General features: G+C 39.2%; 2 protein-coding genes across 7 annotated transcripts; both read left to right on the top strand.

Annotated features, from left to right (window-relative positions):
- Nucleotides 1-90: 90 nt before the first annotated feature.
- slc25a16 (solute carrier family 25 member 16) lies at nt 91-9,644 on the top strand. Of its 6 annotated transcripts, none has more exons than XM_031305483.2 (10): nt 91-179; nt 1,789-1,914; nt 2,720-2,812; nt 2,897-3,030; nt 3,345-3,408; nt 3,803-3,924; nt 4,081-4,147; nt 4,291-4,453; nt 4,561-4,629; nt 6,531-9,644. In XM_031305483.2, the coding sequence occupies exons 2-10, from the start codon at nt 1,821-1,823 to the stop codon at nt 6,685-6,687; spliced, it is 963 nt and encodes a 320-aa protein (XP_031161343.1). In that variant the 5' UTR covers nt 91-179; nt 1,789-1,820; the 3' UTR covers nt 6,688-9,644. The 6 variants fall into 6 exon arrangements, with proteins under 6 accessions (XP_031161343.1, XP_031161349.1, XP_031161356.1 ...); XM_031305489.2 differs by having other exon boundaries at nt 123-179; nt 1,770-1,914; XM_035992278.1 differs by lacking the exon at nt 91-179 and adding an exon at nt 1,222-1,537 and having other exon boundaries at nt 1,804-1,914.
- A 569-nt stretch (nt 9,645-10,213) lies between these two features.
- alox5a (arachidonate 5-lipoxygenase a) lies at nt 10,214-16,359 on the top strand. Its single transcript, XM_031305455.2, has 14 exons — nt 10,214-10,483; nt 11,630-11,828; nt 11,938-12,019; nt 12,110-12,232; nt 12,946-13,052; nt 13,175-13,347; nt 13,450-13,596; nt 13,695-13,898; nt 13,983-14,069; nt 14,403-14,581; nt 14,778-14,899; nt 15,238-15,338; nt 15,755-15,925; nt 16,083-16,359. The coding sequence occupies exons 1-14, from the start codon at nt 10,334-10,336 to the stop codon at nt 16,260-16,262; spliced, it is 2,025 nt and encodes a 674-aa protein (XP_031161315.1). The 5' UTR covers nt 10,214-10,333; the 3' UTR covers nt 16,263-16,359.
- Nucleotides 16,360-18,292: the final 1,933 nt, after the last annotated feature.

Raw genomic sequence — 18,292 nt, 5'->3', positions numbered from 1 at the left:
CTCTGCTGGCCAAAAACTCGTCGTTGGCAGTGGAGGGAAGCGTGGAAAAGAAAACCTGGAATGGAGTAGCCTACTGTCGTTTGTCCCAGTGTTGCTAGCACTGTGTGGTTTCAAGTAGAAAGTGGACGCAAGGGTGTGCTAAAAATGATTGGAACGGATTACCAAGGCAACACCAGTTTGTAAGGATAATAAATAATTTATTGTACGTTAATTTTTAGCACGCTAGCTTTTTTAAAGACAGGATTTAAATTGATTATGCAGAGTATTGTGTGTGTGTGTGTGTGTGTGTGTGTGTGTGTGTGTGTGTGTGTGTATATATATATATATATAAAAAACATTTTTACGTTATTAAAGTAAAATTCGTCTGACCAGCGGCGTTCAATTTGACGATAATATGTGATTTGTAAACTGCAATCGGTACTTCGCAATATGTCAAGGCTGCGCCTCCGTTTGGGGGAAAGAAAACAGAAGCGCGTAGCTAGCTAGATGTCAATGCAATTTGACGCGTTTGGATCATAATTTTGACAAATGTGTATGGATTTATTTCTTGTTGAACAAACGTTTGTTTTATATAGCTAGCTACATGTATAATACTTATTTTGTGACCTTGCCTGAATCTGAGGGTTCGTAAAGCTGATCACCGTCAGCCTTTCCCCGTCTAAGTAGCTAGTTAGCTAGCTAGCTATGTGGATCAATGACCCAACACAGTGGTCAGATATCGCTTATCTGGACACACCTTTATCGTTAGGATAACTATTATATGTACTGTACATAATCAACATCTTGTTAAAGACCAACATTTTGATTTTGACAGTCTGCCGCTGCTGTAACGTTAGCAGCCTGTCGTTAACGTTAGCTAGCTAGCTAGCTAGCTAGCCTGTTACTGTCACCACCAGTTATTTAGCGTAAAGTCCCGATTAGCTTTTCTGCATTTTCCTGTTTCTCTCCTGATATGAAAGCGCGATTATGGCAGGGGAACAAATCAGGGTTTTTGGATGTATTGTTGGTGCAACCAACTAGCTAACGTTACACAGTAACTCTTCGGCATAGCGTTATTAATTTAAAACGGTTTGTAGATAAGTTCAACCTCCTCTGTTTAAGCTGTGGCCGTTTATACGGATTGTTTTCCCTCAGAAAGCACATAGACAGTTAAAGAGGCGGGGTGATGAGACCATAGACGGTAGATAAGAAGGATGAGACTGAGCCTCCCCTGGATGACGTTTTGCCGCTCTGAACAACGTCATCCTGCGACATCAACATGCGACTGTTTTCGGTCAGAGCAGTTTTGCCAGCGGGCGAAGGACATGAATGCGGTTATGTGAATCTTGACAGCTCCTCAGCTTCTTTCATTACTTCAATATTTTGTCCGTTTTTTTACTGGAACAGTTAACGACAAGCTTCTCGGTGCGGGACCACCAGGTGTCCATGGTAACGGACAACAGCCACGATTACGAGAGAAAGAGATTTTTGAAAGATATTTCATCGGACCGACCCTTTACTTTGCTGTTTCTTTGCCTCTAACAGTTTTGATTATCTTGTGAGTATGAACCAGGGGTGTCCTTGTCTTTCAGCTAAATATGTCCACTACTCCACTGGTTGTGGCTCTTAACCCTAACACTTATGTCCCATTTCAAAGGAAGACTTATAATCAACCTTACACCAGCCTTAAGTCATTAAAAAACGGACAATTGACAGAAGGTTGACAATCTGGTTTGCCCATAGAGATATTTGCCAGGATGATGATACATACTCATAACGTGCATTTACAGTATTTTCTTCAAATTGCAGTCATGGATGTGGCAGATTCTTGATCAGGAAGGATGACATCAGAGGCTGCGGTCTCCACATCTCCTGCCATAAGCAGCACCCCTGTCAAGAGGGACTACTACTTTCTTCGCTCCTTTGTGGCTGGAGGTAGGATCTGACACATCAGTTCATACCATCAGTTTCAGTTCTGTGATGATTCACACAAGGGGACACAGTTCCAAGCCTCTGTGTGTCTGCAAGACTGCTTCCCTTTACCAAAGAAACCCTTTCTTATTTGCTTTACTCCCCTTCTTTCTTTTGTAACCTATAAACTTATGTCTGTGCATGTTTAAATAAGTTGCTTCAACAAAACCTTAACAGCAGCTTTGGAGAAACCATGTCTCTGCTGTTACTGATCTCTCACCTCCCTGTGGAGGTTGGCAAGCAAACATGGAATGATCCTTAAAGAAATAATGATTACTAAATTAATCATTATTCACATACTTATCCCTATACCCTTGTCCTTAAAGCCTGCTGTGCTACCTTTAGCACACCCTGGTTTACGTTTCCCTACATGTGATAGACATTTTTTTAGTTTGTACAGTATTTGTTTCCTATATTGTACTGGTATTTTAAGTTACAGTTTTAAGACAGTAAATATTAGTACGTTTCTGTGTCATTGTTTGTGATTCTTCCTTTATTGTATTATGAAATGTGTTACATGAAAATCTGAGTAGTTGACTGTTTCACTTGTTCCCTTTTCTCTGACTTTTCTGCAGCTACTTTTGTATGATGACCAACGTTGAACTATTCAACTGTTCAACTAGCTTTAAGTGATGGGTCTGTTTAATTGCCAGATTCACTCAAGATAAAACAAAACAAAACCATTACCAACCATTCTACTATAGTTACATGAAAAGTTGCATATTTAATAATAAATGCATTGATGCCGTGTTTTTCTGTTTTTATTTAGGTGTTGCAGGATGCTGCGCGAAGACTACCATCGCTCCTCTGGACAGAATCAAGATTCTTCTTCAAGCGCAGAACCCCCATTACAAACATCTAGGTAAAAACAAGACATGGAAAGCCAATAAGTGTTTGTTTTTACACATATGCGCCACATGAGGGAAACTCTGATCTATCTTTGCAGGAGTGTGGTCCACTCTCAAGGCTGTGCCAAAGAAAGAAGGCTTCCTTGGCTTGTACAAGGGTAATGGGGCAATGATGGTCAGGATATTTCCTTATGGAGCCATCCAGTTTATGTCCTTTGACAAATATAAAAAGGTACAGTTACAGTATATACTTTACTGTGGAATAATTCTTTCAAAGAGAAATGTTATAATAATAACTGGGTCGTAGTAAAACGAACAATAGCAGTTTTCTAGGGAACTGTAATCAGCTTTCACGTTGTTACTGTATGTGTTTTTTCCTGCATTTTGCTACAATTCAATTATAAAAACTTTAGTTGTACCCAGGTAGAAAATTTGCCAAATTTGAAGAGTAGTTAGACAAAAGAAGTAAAACAAAGTTGAAGTAAAACAAGAAAAATTTCAGTGCATTTGTTTTTATTGGTTGACTTTTGTTTCCTCCCTTTACAGCTGCTAAGTAAAAAGATTGGGATCTCTGGACACATTCACCGCCTTGTGGCCGGATCAATGGCAGGTAATATATCTTTCCCACTTGCCTTTTCAGTCTGTGCCAGCTTAATATCATGTCCTCTTGAATCATAGACTATGTTTAAATTTGTCACCTCAGGACACACTTTCTCATAATGTGACATCACTACGATGCAAGTAGGCGTCATGCTTTGTTACTGTGTGCCAGACAAAAAGAAGAAAAAAAACCAACTTGTTATTGCATGTTATTAAATCTTCAGTCTGCCATTATCAGTATAAAAAGATTGAGTAACAAAGTGGAAAGTCAGTCACATGGAATTAAATACAGCTACAATGTGTGACTGTGTCTTAGTGTTTAATCTCAGTAAATTATTTTGAAGCATAACTATAGTCATAAACTGTGTTTTTACAACGTGTGTTCTTATGTTGTGTGTTTTCAGGGATGACAGCGGTGATATGCACCTACCCTCTGGATGTGATCCGAGCCAGACTGGCCTTCCAGGTGACAGGAGAGCATCGATACACTGGAATTGCCAATGCCTTCCACACTATCTACCTTAAGGTAGTGGGCTAGGGTTGTTCTTAAACAAACAACACAGTCTTCACAAACATTTTATCCCTTCATTAAAAATGCATTACATTTTTTTTTGTCAAGGTTGTTAATAATATATACAGTATCTACTTCTTACTACAGACCTGTTTCTCTTTTTATGCAAAGGAGGGGGGCATCTTGGGCTTCTATAGGGGACTGACACCAACACTTATTGGAATGGCCCCTTATGCAGGTGATTATTACGATTATTTTGCATAGTTTGATTGTGCTCCACGATCATTGAGCAGAACAACATTATATGTCCTTCACATATGTAACCAGTGTTCTTTTGGGTTGCGTTAGCCTGACTCTTTGTCTCCCACTTCTATCCTTCAGGTTTCTCATTCTACACCTTTGGCACTCTGAAGAGCCTTGGCTTGAAACATTTCCCAGAGCTGCTGGCACGCCCCTCCTCAAACAACCCTGATGTCCTCATTCTGAAAACCCATGCAAACCTGCTCTGTGGGGGGGTTGCTGGTGCCATCGCTCAGTCAATATCGTAAGTGCTGAGGGCAGGCAGCCAACAAGCCTCGAGCTGACTGTGACTGGAGTTTGCTATACAGTGATTTATTGATGATTCTGTCACATTGTGTTTATTATCACTAGGTACCCGTTGGATGTTGCTAGGAGAAGAATGCAGTTAGGAGCCGTGCTTCCTGACTCTGAGAAATGTGTGTAAGTATCACCAATGTTCCTACTCTCTATATTCTGTTATACTATGATGTACTGCTGTGCATTATACATGTCAGTGTGTGCAGTGTACTTCATCAGACAAATATTTTGCTCCTGGATTCCTAGTCTCATTTAAGAATTGTGTTGTGAAAAATCAAAACAAAGAAACATACAGTATAGTTGCTCCAGTATTGTGTTCCAGTTTTGCAGTGAAACGTATGGGTGACCATTTTAAAGGAGAAATGAAGGAGAAATAATTTTAAAGTGCCCATATTATGGAATGAAATCACTTTTTCTGGGATTTGGGGTGTTATGTTGTGTCTCTGGTGCTTCCACACACATACAAACTTTGAAAAAAATCCACCCATGCTGTTTAGAGTGAGATACGGTTTCTGAATGTGTCCTGCCTTCAGTCTCTGGGTGAGCGGTTCAAAATCGGCACGGCTTGTGACGTCACAAGCCGAAACGAGCAGGCTAACCGCAACCATTAGCTCGTAGCGTTAGCATGCTAACGCTATGGCTAACGCTAGCATGCTAACGCTAGCATGCTACCTCGTTCTCAATAGCAAAGCACTGCTACAACACACACAAGTTCACCATAATCTACAAAAGAACTACTTACATGTGCGCCCTCATTTAGAAGTCTCCCAGCTGATCCTGCCTTGTAACTGACCGAAGTTGTAGAAACAGCCTTTCTTTTACTGTCTATGGAGCTAGCTAGCTGACATGATCTACATCTGAGCTACTGGGCATGTGCAGTGCAATCAAAGATAGTACAGAAGAAGAAGAAAAGAGGTCTCACTCTGTAGCTAAAACAGAGACCAGCTGAAAAGAGGATCTGCAGCAGTGAGAGAGAGCACTGCAGTACAACACAAATATGGTGTTTTTTGAAAATTAAACCATGTAAACCTATTCTGGTACAACCTTAAAATACAATTATGAACCTGAAAATGAGCATAATATGGCTGCTTTAAGATTGATACTGAGGGTAATAATTGAGGTGAAAACTGCTCACACTACACTGCTGATGAACATCATCATTTCAAAAGCAAAATTAAGCTACAGGATTAATTGGTATTGAAGAAGTTGTTAGTGAGTGTGTCTATTTGGGGGAGTTTCCTCCGGCATGTTTTTCTGCACTCTCTGTAATATGGAGTCCTTAATACATAATGTTTGGTCCCTGTTTCTCTCTTCGTCTCTGTGGCAAGGTGTCCATGTTTTAAAAAACTAAAATCTGTGTTTGAATTCAAGTGTTTGGGACATAAATTGAGGAGTTTCCTCTTAAAATAGTTGATTCCACATTTGGCTTTATAAGCAGAGTTTGATGAGGACGTGCATGCTCACAACTTCACATTCCAGAACATTCCAGAGGTTGGTGGGCTGTTTACATTAGCCTAAAACTTCAAGGAGCACAATAGCTACTGAGCTGTAAAACTACAGCAACATACCATTCGTACCTGTACACGTTTACACAATGCCAGTCCAAACACTGCTCATTGTTCTTGCATTATGCGCTTATCCTTGATATTTAAGAAGAACACATTCATAAGGTCCAGTCAATACATCAGTGCCCAAGAATTTGTCTCCTACCCAAGGTTTGTTTTATGTTCATATGGCTGCTGTTCACCAACAGGGTTTAGTTCCCCACAGCACAGGCACACCTCAAGAACAAACAAATTGATTTATCATGCCTGTAAAGTCAATAATAAAACTGTACATTGTTGTCATATGCAAGATTTAATACTTAATTGTCAGCTCAACATAGTTAGGAATTAGCTTTAGGGGAGCTAATAAACAAAACCTCAGGACACATACTGTATCATGACCACACAAACAGTGGATTTCTGTCTGTTTTTTTCTGTCATTCTAAAAAGTGTATGATTTCTTGTCTTGCACCTTAACAGATCACTGAGCAAGACCCTGACATACGTGTATAATGAGTACGGGGTCAAGAAGGGATTATACCGAGGCCTTTCTCTCAACTACATCCGCTGTATCCCCTCCCAGGCCGTGGCCTTTACCACCTATGAGTTCATGAAGCAGACCCTTCACCTCAACTAGCCGCTGTTTTCATTCCTTCCGAGTCATTAAGGGATCGACCTCAATGCTTCATCATAGAGTGATCGGAGGCTCACTCGCTACGTCTTAAACTCTTCAATGTGGGAATCGCCTTTTCCTTGAGTTCACTGAAGGCAACAGAAGTCAGTTAACGTGGAAAAAGGAAACTGGATATCAGACAGTAAGGCACTCCTCGTCTGTCCTATTTCATTCCCTCTTCCTGCTTTTGTGAGTCACCGCCTCTTAAGAGAAGATTTACTCAAACACACGACATGTGGCTTGAATTTGAGCAACTCCCTCATCAGTGTCTCCATGGATACAGCAGGTCAGCGGCTTGGTTGGTTGGATGGCTCGGGGCAATGATATGTTCTTTAAAAATGTTGTTGGCAACACCACAACAACCCTTTGATTGTGTAGAAGCCCCCTCATTCACACAGATGTCCTCATACTCTCTTTTTCTGTCTATCTCATGACCCAAAGTGATATAAGATGGACACCATCTTAAAATGATCACATTAGCTGTTTTTTTCTAATTTAAAGTAAAGTTTCTTTACAAAGTCAACTCGGTACAACTCAGTGCTATGCATTTATTTGAAAAGCGTATCACCCCTAAGCACTTCAATTCTACAGCTCCTTTTTTTTTTTTTTTAATAGTTTAATATATTCTTTTTTCCAAATGTTGTTGAAGTGGCTGGAGTTTTAAAATAATCTGATCTATAAGGTTTTGTTCATTCACAGTTTAGCTTGTCTTTTAATCTACAGTGCAGGTTTGGGGTGCAGTAACTTTAGGCGAAGTTGCTGTTTGTGTGTCTTTGCCTTTGTTCTCGACACAAATCTAAAATCAATTTAATAATAATAAAAAAAAAAAAAGATGCAGTGGCCGGGGTGGCACATAATTTCAGTTTAAGACATTAACATTTTATTGCTAGTCTTTGAATAGTGCAGTTACTGTATGCATTTTCGGTTTTATGTTGGTTAATGTGCACTCAGTTTTTGTTTAGCCTGTAGCTTTGATATTGAATTATGTGCATCTTTTCTCAGCTATGATCAGAAAGATATTTTGAGTTTAAGATGTCAGCATTTTGACATAATATGGATTTAGGTCTGACATGTCTGGAGGGAGGTGAAGGGACTCAGGAGAAATTTGCACTTCATCACTGTAGCTTTTTCTTCATTTATGTATTGTTTTAGCGACCTATTGCCACTGGGTGGCAGCATTGAATTTAAATTGTATTGTTTACCATCAGAGCTGGACACAACATTCATTTCATACATATCTTATCAAATACAAGTCAGATTGCCTAACAAAAGAAAGTTGACTATATAATAGTAATATATAGCAGATAGTGAGTATATAATAGTAATATATGCAGCGTTTTTAACCCAGTTCAGCTAAAATGTTTGACTACCCACCAGAGCTCCTGCAGGTAGGCTGAACATTAATAACTGAATAGAAAAATTTCCCACTGGCCTTTAATTAAAGGCTGCATTCACACCAAATCAGGCTTATTGCTGCAACGCCGGATTTGGTGTGAATGCAGCCACCACCACTAGTCACCACCAATGTTTACGTCTGCCTCATTAGTTGTACAAGCATCCGTCTTTTTTCAGCCTGTTGCCTTTCTCTGCATTTAATGTCTTACTTCACCAGAGTGATTACTGTGTTTTATGGAATTTTCTTCAAAAGTTTCAGTCGATGCCTCAGGTTTTAGATCACTGTATATGAATAGGGGGGAAATTGCAAAGAGCAGATGGTTTCCGACTTGGCTTGTGACCGCTTAAAATGAAGCATGACTACATACAACCACTTATCACAGTTAACATCTATCCACCAACATTCAGATGTTTCATTTGAATGATTGTGGGAGGAGTGAAGAGGTAAAACTTTACTCTTAATATTTCACAAATAAGCAAATATTTGAGGAAAGTCCAAACACACAAGCACAAAATTGTGTCAGAGACGGTCCCCTTGACCCTACCAAAATCTGTGAAATTTTTTACATACCCTGGTATTCCCCATCCCCAGATTACGAGGTGATGTCACGTTCACCCCCCACACCCACCCCACCCTCCGACTCACTGTATAGATGCAGCAGTCAACTGTCAGTAGTGTGGACAGTATGGAGTAATGAAAGGTCTGTCAGAGCAGTGGGGTGGAGCGGCAGCAGGCTGCTGCGGAAGCAGGGGTGGTAGCGTGTGTGGTTCAAATGCACATTTTTTTTAATTTGTAAAGGGAAGCATGTTTAAGCTAAAATGGAGTGTTAAGTTGCTCTTTGATAATATTGTGATCGCTGAGATTCGTTTTGTGTGAGGTTAGGAACTACTGCTAGTATACTAATACTAGAATATTGTGCATGCGCGCAAAGGTGTTGTTGAACAAAAGTGTGAACATATAATTCTCCCAAATCACAAGCGAGATGAATAAGAGACCTCTATTTAATTCTTGATTAAAGTGCATCTAACAATGAATAAGCTACAGTATCTGTAACTGTACCGCCCTGCTGTGCGTAAGAGCTTAATCACACACTCTCACTGGTGATAAGTGGGAAACAAAATATAGTATTCAGTAACATTTCTGCTTTTCATGGTTCCACTCATTCATCTACAGTACGGCTGTGCTTTAATTTACGCTTGTTTTTTTGTTTTTGTTTTACAAAGTCTCCTATCAATCCTTCAAGAGCAGATCAGCTCTGTCCCTGCTGCTCACTGCAACACCTGATTATGTACCGTAGGAGAAGGCAGATATTTCTATATGTAAATGTCTATAATAGTATGCTGTATTACTTTATCAAACTATATTAGATGTGACTGAGACAAGATGCATAGTTTTGAGACTGATTGAACAATGAAAATGCCTTTTTTTTTTTGTCAGTTATTTTCTCAATTTGTACATGTACATGTTCGCCTGCCTGCTTTTCATAAGCAGTGTCTGAATTAAATGTCACCTTCTTAAAACGGTACCAATGCTTGTGTCTTTATTTTGTCTGTAAGTATGAACATGTGAATGTATTCTTTTTTTTTTTTTTTTTTTTTTTTTTTTTTTTTTATCAAACTTGTGAAGCAGGAACAAGTAACTTCCAGTTCTCACTTTGAGTTTTACTCGCACAGACCCCTGTTAATGTTACAGTTTCAGCTGTAAAACCACAGATACATTTGCATTTATTTTCCTGAAACTAGAATACACTATGTGTTGTTCAGTGTCACGTACTGATTTGACTGGTAAATGTGATGTGTAAAAGACGTGTATGTTCAAATGTTCCATTTCCACATCAGTCAAATAAAACATTCTCGGTTTCGGCCTGTAATACAGGAATTTATTCCATTATCCTTTTATTAACCACCCTCCTGTTTGCAGACAAAGGCAATGGCGTTGATATCAACCCCCTGGACACCTTTACCTGCGCCCACATTCATGTCTGTACACCGATAACACATCTAGGAAGGGCAGTTGTATTATATTCTGACCTCATTTATAGTGGGTGGAGAGCCGTGTCTTGCACCTCCCTCTTCTGCCTGATTACACTTGTTATTGTTTGTGCAAGGGTAATGGGGAGAAGTAGACATCAGTGAAAGAAATAGTTTTGAACAAGAAGGGGAAACTTGCTTTTGCAAAAGATTTACAGAGGGCGTTTGGACCTGTGGGACCGCCATGCCTACTTACACAGTGACTGTTTCCACAGGGAGCCAGTGGTTCGCAGGGACAGATGATTATATCTACATTACACTGGTGGGCACGGAGGGATGCAGCGAGAGAACGCTGCTGGACAAAGCTCTGTACAATGACTTTGAGAGGGGGGCGGTAAGTGATGTTACACTGCTGTAGAGCTGTGAGGAAGACTGTGACAGCTACATGTATTTTAAATTTCTGATGAATGGTGAGAATGGTTTCAACAACTACAACACTGGGTTAGATTGTTTGCATGTTGATGGAAAAGAGGAAGAAGTTACGACAGAGATGTTAGTTCTGTTTTTTTTTAACAACTTAATTCTGGAAGGAAAACAAAAATAAGCAGAAAAAAGAAGTCTACTCTAAACAATTTGCTGCTGTTAACATAAAGCAGATTTTAATGGAAAATATAAGCAGCTTTTTCATTTTATCTTTTATAATATACTGTACACTGTTCAGTGATTCAACATTAACAAAGTAGAGGTCCTTCTACAATGTCACTAAAATGTATTCTTGAGATCAATGCTTCTATCAGTTGATATTAAAATATTTGAAATTAATTCTAAAGAAGTGGGTCTTGAGCTGAGGTCTGGTCCAGTATCAAAACAAAATTTTGCATTCTTCATACAATGTTTTAAATTAAAACGTAATTTGCCATTGGAATTGAGATGCAAGTTTTAGCTGTTGTCCAATGTAAACCTGAAATTTAATTTGAGAAAAGACATTTTATTGAGCTAAATAATGTTTTATTACAACATAATACAAAATGTTAAAGTCACATACAGTATATGTTAGCTTCCTACAACTTTCTCTTCATTGCATATTTCAAACTTGTTTTTAGGGCTGCACGATATGAGGACAATATGTAATTGCGATTATTTTGACAGATATTGCAATTGCAATATAATTCACAATATTTTGCAATATTTTTGCATCATTATTCTTATTTTCATTCAAATTTCATTGATCATTGTGTGATTTTGCGAGGATCTGTACCAAACAAAAACATTTTTCTTAAGTCTGTATAATTAAATAGGCTGGGATATCTCTGTAGTACCACAATACTTAGTTCAGAATGGTATTTGGACACATATTTTGCCTTTAACAAATTGTGCTCCCTCCTGCAGTTTGGACATTGCACCAGTCCATATTGCGACAAAAAGCATGTGGTGACATGTGAAATGTGTTTCACCCACAACAAAACTTTAACTACACTTAAATACACACCTGATTCCTTTTTTTTCCATCTTATTTATTTAGCCGCTGATTTAATTGCAGGTGGACTCCTATGACGTGAGGGTTGGGGAGGACCTGGGTGAGATAGTGTTTGTAAAGATTGAGAAGAATAAGTACTGGGTGCAGGATGACTGGTACTGCAGGTACATCACAGTCAAGACTCCATCTGGAGACTATGTGGAGTTCCCCTGCTTCCGATGGCTGGTGGATGACAAAGAAGTTGTGCTGCGGGATGGAAGAGGTACATCAGTTCTTTTTTTTTTTTGCAAAACAGACTGCCTGTCTCCTTCTTTGTCATTAGTCAGAGTCTGAAAGTACAAGCCATCCCCTTTGTCTTGTGTCTGCTACAGCACACCTGCCTCAGGATGATAAGACAAGCATGGTCAAGCTGCACAGACAAAAAGAGCTGGAAAAAAGGAGAAAAACCTACAGGCTAGTTCACTCTACACATGCAGTTTGTGCTTGTGTTGTGTGTTACAGGAGGCTGAGGCTGCTCACTAACATCTCTGCTGTCCTTTATAGATGGAAGGAGTGGCAGCCAGGCTTTCCCATGAGCATAGATGCTAACAGACACAAGGATTTGCCCCGGGACATCCAGTTTGACACTGAAAAGGGAGTGGACTTTGTACTGAACTACAGTAAGGCGTACGTGCTCCCTCTAACAGCCTGCTGTAGTAAAGCTTTAACAGGTTCACAGTAGTTGTGAGGACAGTTGCTGCCCCTCGGTCAGTGGAGCTTTAACCTCAGGGTGTTTTTCAATGCAAAGTTTTCATGATCAGATGTTAAACTTCAGCCTGATAACATGCTTCTATTTTCTGTACTCATGATTTCCTGGAAAAACAGAGGCGTCATTGTGTATTTATCACCAGGGAACATTTGCATTTAGCTTTTATGCAGGCTTGATAGCTTGCACATAAACATAATAACACAAAACTGATCCACAACGCAACTGTTTGCATCATGTAGTAGTACTGCTAAAAATCGCAACGAATGACAAAGCTTTGAAAATGATGTATGATAATGATTTGTGGACTGGAGAAGTAGGTGAGATGGAGAAAAATGAGTCACACAATTTGGCAAAGGGAGCTTCAAAGGTGTTGACAGAAATGCTGCATATTTGTGGACAGAAATTATGGAAGGAAAATTGCTTTTAAGGCTGATTCTTGCTGCAAAAATCATCGTAACTACACATGCAGTATAACACAACTCTCTTTTCCAAAATACATTTTTAATTGCAGTGTTTAATTGACATATTACATGAAAATGCATCAGATTTCAGATACTTCTTGATCGCTTTGACATGAATATAGTGACAAATATGATGATGATGATAACCATGAATAACCATGAATTTCCAGAATAGAGAACCTGTTTGTGAACCAGTTCATGCACATGTTCCAGTCCTCCTGGAGCGACTTCGCTGACTTTGAGAAGATCTTTGTGAGAATCAAAAACACAATCTCAGGTCAGCCTCATATATTATATTATATTATATTATATTATATTATATTATATTATATTATATTATATTATATTATATTATATTATATTATATTATATTATATTATATTATATTATATTATCCAGAGTATGTGATGCAACACTGGAAGGAGGACTTCATGTTTGGGTACCAATTTCTAAACGGTTGCAACCCGGTAATGATCCAAAAGTGCACCAAACTTCCCGACAAGTTTCCAGTCACTCATGAGATGGTTTCTGTCAGCCTGGAGAGGGAGCTGACTCTGGAGCAGGAGATAGAGGTAGACATTGTTGTGTCTGTTTCTGTGAATCTATTTATAAGTTATATGTCTCTCCTGAATTCTCCTACTCAAGTACAATGTGAATCGATGTTCTGTCTCCAGGCAGGTAACGTGTATATAGTGGACTACGAGGTGTTGGACGGCATCAGTCCTAACAGCACAGACCCATGCACGCTGCAGTACCTGACAGCCCCGATGTGTCTGCTCTACAAGACCACTCAGAACAAGATCCTGCCCATAGCCATACAGGTACGGTGATGTTGAGCAGCAGCAAGTATGTGTTACACAATGAGGGGGACATTTCTCCTCTTCTACCTGCTTTTCCCTCATCCTCCATCTTTTCCCAGCTTGGGCAGACTCCAGGTGAAGACAATCCAATCTTTCTGCCCACTGATGGTCAGTACGACTGGCTGCTGGCTAAGATCTGGGTCCGCTCAGCTGACTTCCAGTACCACCAGAACATCACACACCTGCTCAGGACTCATCTGATGACAGAGGTGTTTGCTATTGCCATGTACAGGCAGCTCTCTGCTGTTCACCCTGTGTACAAGGTAAAACATAGACTCATTAACTGATTAGTTGATTGATTGATTAATTAAACGATTGATTGATTTATGGATTGATGTTCCTTCTAGCTGCTTATCCCACACATTCGTTTTACCATCGCTATCAACACCAAGGCCAGAGAACAGCTCATCTGCGAGTGTGGCATCTTTGACAAGGTGAGTTGGTGAATACAAAATAAAGGGACAAACTTTACAAACTCAACTCAGTCTCTTTTTTTTAACCTTCAGTTAATTTGGGCTTTTTTATTTTTTAATTTGGGCTTTTTAGTTTTTGTTTTAGTTAGAAAGCAAGATAAAAGCAAATAATGTGGTGGATAAGAAGGAAAAAAGCCAATTCCCTTCCATTAACTAAATTATAATCTGAAAATGACCAATAAATGTCAGTTATATCTAGATGCTTTGCTTTATTGACACTCAAAAGCACAATCATTAGCTGCAGGAATAATGAGTGACATGTGATGATGCTGTATCTTCTCCATCCTCGTCAAGGCTAACGCAACAGGTGGAGGTGGTCACATCCAGCTGATCCAGAAGGCCGTGAAGTCTCTGACCTTCAGGTCTCTGTGCTTCCCGGAGATCATTCAGGCGCGCGGTGTGGACAACAAGGAGGAGCTGCCCACCTACTTCTACAGAGACGACGGCTACAGGGTGTGGGAGGCTACCAAGAGGTGAGTAACAACTCATTTTAAGAGTTTTTATGGACGCTACTAAGGAATAGTTTGTGTCTGAGGGAGTGAAAACAGTCATAACAAAGTATAAATAGTGTGGGAACATATTAACATATTATTGTGTGTGTGAGAAAGAGAAGTTGCAGCATTTTTTCCCCCTCTATATGTGACTGTTGTCCTGTTTTCTGTCTGGCAGTTTTGTGTCTGATGTGGTGCATATTTACTACGCTAGCGATGAGACGGTGCAGGAAGACGAAGAAATCCAGGCCTTCATTAAAGATGCGTGCAGCTTCGGTATGCAGGACTTCGATTACTGTGGTGGGTACACGTTACAGATGTCCTGTTCAAAATGCAGCACCTAACCAATATGTAAAGCTTCTTTTCCCAAGGAGAGAAGCAGCTCACTCAACCTTCAATTTTTTTTATTAGTGTAGGGTTTTTTGGAGAAGACAGTTACGACAGGAAACTGACAGCGTTACAAATTCAAATCTGTTCTGTCATAGACGAATGGTTTGAGAGTTTGGACAGGAAGCCACAGAAGTGTGATGGTGTCACTGCTTCAGTGTTGTAATAACCTTTGTGCATTTCTCTATTACCTGCATTGTGCAAGGGTCTTTTTTGTAAAAGCTTACTTTGTCAATTCTATCCGTGCACAGAGTTTCCAAAGTCCCTGAAAACACGTAAGGAGCTGATAGAGTATCTGACCGCCGTTGTGTTCACTGCTTCATCTCAGCATGCAGCGATCAACTTTGGACAGGTAAGTAATAGATTAGCAGGAACCTGACATTCATATAATATATAATATAATCAAAATATAAAGTAACAGAACTTGGAAAACAGAAAAATGGTCCCTGGGACTGATATATTATTATCTGACACTATTGGATTGCTAATACTGATGAATAGATAAGTAGCATTTCACTGTAGCTAGTTTAGACTACTTTATATACAAGTAAGGTAGTTTCGTCCAGTGCTTCCTGACATAGTTGTTGACAAAAACAAATGATTGGATTCCACTGGTTTCTTCTTTAATGATGCATTGCATTTTTATAAAAAAAAAATTATTTTTTATTTTCATTTTTTTCTTAACCTGTAATGTAACTAGTAATTATAGCTGTCAGATAAATGCTGTACTGCATGCACGTACTGTATATCTTTGTGTACATTGTGTAGTATGACTGGTATTCCTGGATCCCCAATGCTCCATCTACCATGAGAAGGCCCCCGCCCAACAAGAAGGGCCTGGCAAATGTGAACTTGATCATCGAGAGCCTCCCTGATCGTGGACGTTCCAGCTGGCACCTGGGGGCCGTCTGGGCCCTCAGCCAGTACCAGGAGGGCGAGGTACGGAAAGGGCACACTGTGTGTGACACACACACACACACACACACACACACACACACACGTCTCAGTACAGACTGGCTGTTTTAAGGAACAGTCAAAACTATAAATTTCTAATTTCACAATAAGCCTCCTGGCTGAATGGCCTGTCTCCCTGCAGCTGTACCTGGGCATGTATCCCGATGAGCATTTCATAGAGAAGCCGGTAAAGGCGGCCATGGAGAGGTTCAGGATTCAGCTGACAGAGATAAGCAGCTCCATCAAGAAGAGGAACGACGGAAAGAAGCTGCCTTACTACAACATGTCCCCAGACAAAATCCCAAATAGTGTCGCTACTTGATATTTTGCAAATAGCACCTTGAAGTTATGCTATTACTGAGCTGGGTACATATGCTGTTAGAAAACGGTTACTTTTTCACTTTTCACTTATTGGGGTGAAAATGAGTCAGCAATTAAAATGTTTTCATTTCTAGCTGCAGTGTGTTATTTCTATGTGCTCCTTTTTCATAGTATAGTAGTAGAGTATATAACAGAACATGGTAAACTGCTTGACATCTGATAATACTGAAACAGTAATCTTCTCACAGTGTCACTAAGAAGTCCCGTTACCTTCCCATTTAAATTCAGAACACATTATTTTAATTGACAAAGACGCAAAGCATTAAAAGTAACGTAATTTTTATTTGGTTGTTCTTTTTAAGTCTACATACTTTGTTCGATAATGGCAAATTAAACTGAAAACACATCAATATTTCTTTTAAAAACAAGTACTTTTACCAATTTTTTTACAGTTACTATTCCAAAGTAAATTCACAGACAAATGTGGAATGATATCATAAGACAGGGGAACAGTCATATAGGTTCAAGTCCAGTCAGTAGTAAACAAATGTAGCTTTATGCAAGTTACACTATTCCCAGACATGATAAAATACTGGGACAGCGAGGCTGTCAAATGGGATTATAAAATTAAGAAATCAGTTCATGTCATGATTAGACACTAAGAAAAAAAAGAAAACACTGCTATCAGAGAGCAACATGCCTGCTTGTAAAGTTGTCCTAAAGTGGCCTCAAAACTTCTGTCTCAGACTTCATGAAAGGAGCCAGCTCCTATGAGAAGAAAATAAAGAAGAAGCATAATTTACATCTTTAATCTTCCATCTCAAAGAAACTACATGCCTAAATATCCCATGTTGTTTATGTGAAAAATGTGAAATGTTTAAATTTGATGCTGCGGTTAAATGTCTATATTCTGCATATTTAAAATAAAATTCATCAAGCAATTTAAAAAGCGAGATGGAGGAGCAGATGTTCACATTAAGTTCTGGGAATCAAGGTATCTGAAGTGCAAAACAAAGAGTTAAAGTGATGTTCTGGCATTTATGCCTGGGAGAAAAAAAAGTGTAAGTTGCATAAAACTACTAATGAAAGGATTTCTTTTTTTTTTTTAAATGAACAAATTGTACTCGGTTTTCTTTTAAAAATAAATACAACACAAAATGAAGAAATAATCATTTTATACCCAGAAGACACCCTGGACATTAAACACCATTACATAACTATATAATAGAATATCAACAAAAGGGTAATTGCACTTTTTATCTGTCTAATTGCACTGAGCCTCGCAGGTATCAAAGTTTCAGAGAAGCTTCTCATTACTAGGTCTTAATCCAACTTGACACACAACTCCCTTGGCTCATATTATGTATTAAAATTATATTAGACTCCAGATCTCAAGTCACCGTGGGGCATATACACAAGTACGCTATGAATTGTTGCAAAAACAAAGCACAGATTTCATTTATTGCTGCTGCTGCTGAGCAGTAATTGTCACATGTTGTTGGACCATCATTGTTCACAGACCGTATACTGGTATCAAAGACATTTTAAAAATGTGGGTGTTGTTGGAATGGCTGTGAGGCTCAACATGAGCCTGGCATCACTGTGCTCCCACATACACAAAAGCACTTACAATGACTGTAAGCCCAAAAACACATCGCTCTGAGAAATCAACAGCTGCCTACTTCAGACTGCACCTTCAGCTTCTCACCAGCAGGCGGCGCTCCAGTCAGCTCATCAATAAAAGATGACGCATAATGTCACAGGCAGCAAATGTCGAGATGTATTGCATTGCTTTTATAGCACATTAAACTGATTGTTAATAAATGTGACAACCCAAAATGTTAAACACAAAAAAATTAAAATCATCCTGAATGCTGAAATAATGCAGTTAGAGTATTTAAGCTGTGCTTCCTTTTAGAAATGAAAAAAAAGGTGTTCGAGTAATTTGTTTTATTTGAGCCACAGAAGGACAGATGTGAGAAAAAAACTAAACACCAAAATAGACACACCATGTGATAAGAGTCTGGCAAG

This window comes from Sander lucioperca, chromosome 15, assembly GCF_008315115.2.
Source record: "Sander lucioperca isolate FBNREF2018 chromosome 15, SLUC_FBN_1.2, whole genome shotgun sequence".
NCBI lineage: Eukaryota > Metazoa > Chordata > Actinopteri > Perciformes > Percidae > Sander > Sander lucioperca.
This window is presented reverse-complemented; position numbering and strand designations above follow the sequence as displayed.

What these genes read in the sequence shown, in the direction of transcription:
- slc25a16 (XM_031305483.2), top strand. Translation starts at nt 1,821, where the DNA reads ATGACATCAGAGGCTGCGGTCTCCACATCTCCTGCCATAAGCAGCACC. An exon ending in TCGCTCCTTTGTGGCTGGAG is followed by an intron (nt 1,915 to 2,719) that starts GTAGGATCTGAC and finishes GTTTTTATTTAG; the next exon opens with GTGTTGCAGGATGCTGCGCG. An exon ending in GCCATCGCTCAGTCAATATC is followed by an intron (nt 4,454 to 4,560) that starts GTAAGTGCTGAG and finishes TATTATCACTAG; the next exon opens with GTACCCGTTGGATGTTGCTA.
- alox5a (XM_031305455.2), top strand. Translation starts at nt 10,334, where the DNA reads ATGCCTACTTACACAGTGACTGTTTCCACAGGGAGCCAGTGGTTCGCA. An exon ending in AAAAGGAGAAAAACCTACAG is followed by an intron (nt 12,020 to 12,109) that starts GCTAGTTCACTC and finishes TGTCCTTTATAG; the next exon opens with ATGGAAGGAGTGGCAGCCAG. An exon ending in AGTGTGGCATCTTTGACAAG is followed by an intron (nt 14,070 to 14,402) that starts GTGAGTTGGTGA and finishes ATCCTCGTCAAG; the next exon opens with GCTAACGCAACAGGTGGAGG.